We start from the raw sequence: 6,000 nt of genomic DNA on the forward strand, positions 1-6,000 counted from the left end.
AAAAACAAATAAGAAAAACCAGAAAACACACGCACAAATTTTTGAATTCCTCCAAAGAGAAAAACACAACGCCATGAGGTGATAGGGAAAAACACTCCTCAGAGCCATCAAATTCCTAAGCACTTTCAGCAAGATTTTTAATACAGACAAATCTCATGTCCGAGAGGAGCACAATTATCGCCCTGTTGAACGTTCATTTCGACTTGTAGAGCTAAGTGGTAATGACCAAGGCAGTCCTTCCAGGCCTTCATCAGGCTCCAACTAAAGAGCAGAATTTTGTTTCTTTAAAGAAAAACTACTCTGGGCAGCAGGGAAATTTAGAAATCATGCCAGGAAGGATGTTCCCCTTCCGTTAGCTGAGAGTTTACAGAAGTCTTCCCGACCGCTCATGCTGCAAGAGTGCCTTGGGCGTTCTTGGACCTGGACTCCAAGCTTCAACCTGGACACCGAGCAAAAAGGTCAAACATGTTATTATTCCCTTTCCTTCTAACTTTTCCACTGGCCAAGGTGGTTGTCAGGGGCTTCCCACTGTAGCCTTAGCTCCTGGTAGGCGTGATCCAGAGAAGTCACTGCTATTTGCTATGCAGTCAGACCTGCCTTTCTCTTAGCCAAGCATTAGAATCTCAAAAGACTCATTTGAAAAGGATGGCTCCTCTCGAGTGTCCAATGTTTATAATTATGATTACCAGGCACTGAAAAGTACTCTTACAATAGAACTTCTAAAAAGCTATACAGATAACTGAACACATTAATTGCGAAGAGAGATAGTAATTGGTGCCTGCCATTCTGTGCCCACGTGCTAAAAGGAAAGCCTGACAGAGAGCACCACCCATCACCAGCCTCCAGGGTACGCCTGCACCTTTGTTATCACACCTGCTCACTTAGCTATGGGCATGAGATGACTCAACATGCTCAAACCTTCACTGGGGGGTTCCATGGTGGCGCAGTGGTTGAGAGTCCGCCTGCCGATGCAGGGGACACGGGTTCGTGCCCCGGTCCGGGAGGATCTCACATGCCCCGGAGCGGCTGGGCCCGTGAGCCATGGCCGCTGAGCCTGCGCGTCCGGAGCCTGTGCTCCGCAACGGGAGAGGCCACAGCAGTGAGAGGCCCACGCACCGCGAAAAAAAACAAAACAAAAAAACCTTCACTGGTTACTTAATCCCAACTCCTCCTCCTCCTGCTGCTTTTTATTGGTAAAGGATGACCACGCATCTAGTGGCTCTAGTCACACACACTCTTTTCTCTCTCTCTCACTGTCCTTATTCAATTGGTCACCAAGTCCTACTAATTTGTCACCTGTTTATCTGTCTCTTACCCTCCACTACTACTTTGGTCTTGGTTCAGGACCTCTACCTCTCTTGCCCAGATACTAAAATATCTGTTAACTAGTCTCCTTGCCTACAGGTTAGTTCTTCATGAATTTCTCTCCTTCTGTGCCTCCCTAATTAGCTTCTAAATATAAGGCTTGCAAACAATGAAATCATAAACATACTTGAAGAAAACCCAGGTGAATATGTTTATAATTTTGGATTGGAAAAAGCATTTCTAAGTATGACATAAAGCCTAGAAGGCATAAATACAGTCACTTGAAAAATCTTCTGTAAGATAAAGAACACTCTATTCAAAGATAAAAAAACAACTGGGGAAAATATCTGCACTATATTTGGCAGGGGACATGCTAATTTCCTTCATATACAAAGAGTTCTTCCAACTCACTAAGAAAAAAACCTATTGTAAATTTGAAATAACATCTCAAGTCCATCTCTTGGCTACACCAGGAGACAAGAAGCTAATGCAAATAATTATAAAGCTGTGAGGAAGGCACAACGTGTCCTGAAAAGACCAGGTACTGAAAAATTGGTTAGATATCACTGCTAGCAAACCTGCTTCAAATGTCCTGCCAAGATGCAATTACATTACATGTCAACACCAAGGCACATTTCAGCAGTTGAAAAATGCCCCTGGACTCTCTTGTTTACGCCTCTGGAACACAGCAGCGTATGTTTGCACAGAACAAATCATTCCCTGTAAAGCTGGAAGGGCCTCTTTGCCTACGTTATTGATGTTTTAGCTTTGAGCCAGAAGGTTCAAATCTTTGAGAACATTTCCGAACTCACACGACACCAAAACCTATTAGTCCGTTAGCACAGCCTAGGCTGGGAGGTTACAGCAAATGCCCATCAGATGAAACTCACTGACGTTTCCAGTTTGACCCAAACTAAGTGACAAAATAATATCCCCTGACAAGAAGGCAGAGTATCAGCAAAGTGACATCACTGACATAACTGCCACAAAGATACTTAGTTTACCTAAGCACACAATCACCCAAAATTAAGGTGTCAATATCAAGTGCAAATAGTACAGATGACTCATTTTTCAAATGAAAGCTCAGATGAAATGGTAAATCTACTGCACCCATGAGAAGAAATAACCTTTGTTAGGAAAGTGAATAATTCAAGACGCTGACATACATAGCTTTGTATGTGAGTCTGGAGCACGGGCCAATTTACCTAACTGCAAGACTGCAAAGGAATCTGATGCAAAAGCCCAAGATTGCATTAGTGTCCATTTGCCAAAACAGAATTTAAAAAATGAAGCTGAGACTCAAACTGGAATGCAATCATGAGTAAATCTGGGGAAAACAAAGGAGCTTAACCCCAACGAATACTACTGGAAATTAGAAAGTTTAACCAATTGTTTCCCAGCCTTGAAAATGCAGAGCTGTGTTGAGGGACCCAAGCATCAGAATACCACCCTTATACAATGGATGGCCAGAGTCTGAACACAGGACTTTCTGTTGTTCAAACTGTCTTCAGTTTGTGAGCACTTAACTCACAATGTTGTTGAGAATTATGACAGAGAAATGAATTCAGTTTTCTAAACAGTTTCCCAAAAAAGCCAGTTGGATTTTTACATTTCTGACTTGGACAATGAATGAATGTGCAGAAATTCGAACCTTAATCGATGGTTTCTCAAAACCCACTTGCTTCTATCATTTGTCTCTGGTGAAATTAACAGAATATTCTCCCAATAAATCTTGAGGCACAGGAAGCCATTTTATTCCTGGCTGAAATGGGCCCAATGGTTCGCAAGCGAGCGTCACCTACTGAGACACGTGCTGGGAACATTTAGGTGGCTTCATGATGCCAGGGGCAGCCAGTCCAGAACTGCTCAACTTAGGCACACACAGAATGTGACAAAAGAGCAAATCCCACCACAGGCTTCCTTCCCTTTCCATGGGGAAAGAGAACTAACTGTGCCTTAGACCAAGTGGCGAGTGCTAGGAAATACTCTCTAATACCCATGGAGGGTATTATGGAGAAACAGAAACTGTAGGTAAGGAGGTCGGAATAAACATTACTGAAATAATACACATCAACCTTGGCTTTGTCTCTGGCAGACCTAGGAGGGTCTCATCTTTGGCCTAACAGCTTATATGTTAAATTAACAAACAAAAAGCAAGCAGCACAAAACTTACTTAAAACTAACAGCGTTCTTTCCTCAGGCCCCCAGTTTTTAAAACTACCCAGTTGGGATAGGTAAGCATGGAGACTCACTCTGGGAAGCGTAAAGCCCCTCGGCCACTCTGTCTTCGTGTCCATCATACTCCCTGCTGGACAGCTGCCTGTTGGCAGTCTCCAGTCGATCTGTGCACAGAGAGGAAACGATTACAAAGAAATGCACTTGCATTTAAGTCATCCTCCAACAGGCAAATGACCTGGGTGCTGAGAGCTGGGTAGGGAGAGATGCCTGGGGAGGAGCCCCAAATTGAACAACTCTTGGTGGGGGGGGGGAACAAGACGCTCCAGAGCATCAAAAAGAAAAGTCCTCAGATGCCACACTGTGCCTTTATGCAATTTAATGCCAAGGTGTGCACCGGTGGCAGGCAGTGAAGAAAAGGTTCCTGCAAGGCCAGCAGAGTCCTCGAAAAGGGGTTGAGTTCCCTTGGCTTCAAACCCAGCCCTGGTCTCACCTTGACCATCAGCCCTCTGTAGCTGGGAAGCAAAAAATTAAAAATAACAGTTAAATAAATACCAGGAAACAAGTCAAGATGACCTAATGGATGAAGATTCTACTCAGTGAGTTCTAGGTTTGCTCATGCCATTTGGTCAATCTTTATCTATTCAGTTAAATGATTCAGCCTAACAAGTCTTTATTGAGCTTACATAATACCCAAGACTGAAGGGTTTGCAGTACTAAAAAAAAAAAAAAAAAAAAAGGTAGGTTCCAGCTACAGACTGCCAGTACACTGAGTCTTTTGACACGAGGGAACTGAAAAATGGCTCGGCTGACTGAAAGTGAGGTATAATTTCATGGGTCAGATCATTCTGCATGCTGAAGGTTGCCAAGATCCTGTAACAGGGGGCCCCTAGCTTTCAGGAAGTTGATATATATCTACTCTTTTCACAACTGTGGGCTTTTTTTTTTCTCCAAGAGGGACATGCGTCTAACTCTGCCTTCTACACTATATACCAAGCAAGTGTTAAATGTTGGCTTTCAAAGAATGCAACTAAATGCCTCAGCTTGATGTGGCAAGGGTTGTGCATGGAACATTGGTCTTTTCAGACATTCCCATTCACAACACGAGTCATGTTAAGTACTTTTAAAGCAAGAAGGAGCTGCACACATACTCCCTCCCTGCCAGGGACTCGTGTATAGAGGTTGTCACTTCTCAGGCTCAGTGCTGCAACCTACAACCTACAACGTGAAAAGAACACTTCTGCTCTCTGGTGCCCCTTTCCCAGGGGGTTGGGATTTACAAGGTTATGTAACATAACTTGGGCCTCAAGTCAGGCTGTCAGCAGCTCGGGGCGTTTAGGGTAGAGAAAACATGAGTGAACTTGACATGCCTCGGAGGTCTCTGTTGAAATCATGGAGTCTTCGAATCTCGCCTTCGAGTTTGTTTCTCATCGCCTTGTCCAGCGACTCTCGCTTGGTGGTAGACTTGACCAGGCTCTCATAGGCTTCCGAGATTCTCTGAAGTTCTTTTTCAAACTGAAAGAAAGAAGCAGCATGAAAGTGAGACTTCTGACATTCCCACCCATGCCTTAGCTATGCTGATTCTTGGATGCCCAGCTGTGAAGGCTATAACTTCAATGCAGCCTTTCTGTGTCTTAAGTTTGTCTACCAAATCCTGCAACCAACTTCACCACCCCCCCCATCTGTCTCCCAGCGCCATGTTAGGATCCTGTGAATTACAGACTCACAAGTCTGGTGGGACCATCTGATGTCACCTGGTAATAGTCTCTTGGTACAAATATCAGGAAGGGGTGAATTTAAACATAACTTAGGACTTCCCTGGTGGCGCAGTGGTTAAGAATCTCTACCTGCCAATGCAGGGGACAAGGGTTTGAGCTCTGGTCCGGGAAGATCCCAATTGGTGCAGAGCAACTAAGCCCACGAGCCACAACTACTGAGCCATGTGCCACAGCTACTGAAGCCCGCACGCCTAGAGCCTGTGCTCCGCAACAAGAGGAGCCACCACAATGAGAAGCCCGCGTGCTGCAACGAAGAGTAGTCCCCGCTTGATGCAACTAGAGGAAGCCCGCGTGCAGCAACAAAGACCCAACACAGCCAAAAAATAAAATAAAATATAATGTTTAAAAAAAATAATAAACATAAAATAGACATAAACCGCTTATATTAAGTATGGCAATTTACAACTATTATTATTTTTCCTAGTTAATGTGAGGAAAATATTAAAGTACAGGAAAACTAAAGGATCACAAGTAGAACCCTAATTTCCTGACTCCAAGTACAGTGCTCTCCTGAGACCCTCCTACCCATCCCCAAAGGAACATAAAATCCACACGAAGAGAGGTTCCATCGCTTGGCCTTGTTATCCCTTTGTCTATGAAATTATCTATATAAAGAACTAATGGATTTGTATCTAACTGTAAACCATAGAAAACCACTTTATATGTGGGAGTTGGAAGACATGGGATAAAATCCAATTTTTTTTTTTTTTTTTTTTTTTTTTTTTTTCCAAAAACAAAAGCG

At 43.6% G+C, this 6,000-nt stretch overlaps 1 protein-coding gene across 1 annotated transcript in view; it reads right to left on the minus strand.

Moving 5' to 3' along the window:
* The window catches only part of AMOTL1 (angiomotin like 1), a 70,454-nt gene that overhangs the window by 36,146 nt on the left and 28,308 nt on the right, over positions 1 to 6,000 (minus strand). The window contains exons 4-5 of the mRNA XM_007464190.1: positions 4,851 to 4,995; positions 3,558 to 3,647 (exon numbers count right to left, since the gene is read on the minus strand). Coding sequence (XP_007464252.1) covers positions 3,558 to 3,647; positions 4,851 to 4,995 — 235 coding nt within the window. The remainder of the gene's footprint in view (positions 1 to 3,557; positions 3,648 to 4,850; positions 4,996 to 6,000) is intronic.

The sequence above is a fragment of the Lipotes vexillifer genome, unplaced genomic scaffold (genome assembly GCF_000442215.2).
Source record: "Lipotes vexillifer unplaced genomic scaffold, Lipotes_vexillifer_v1.1 scaffold206, whole genome shotgun sequence".
Taxonomy (NCBI): domain Eukaryota; kingdom Metazoa; phylum Chordata; class Mammalia; order Artiodactyla; family Lipotidae; genus Lipotes; species Lipotes vexillifer.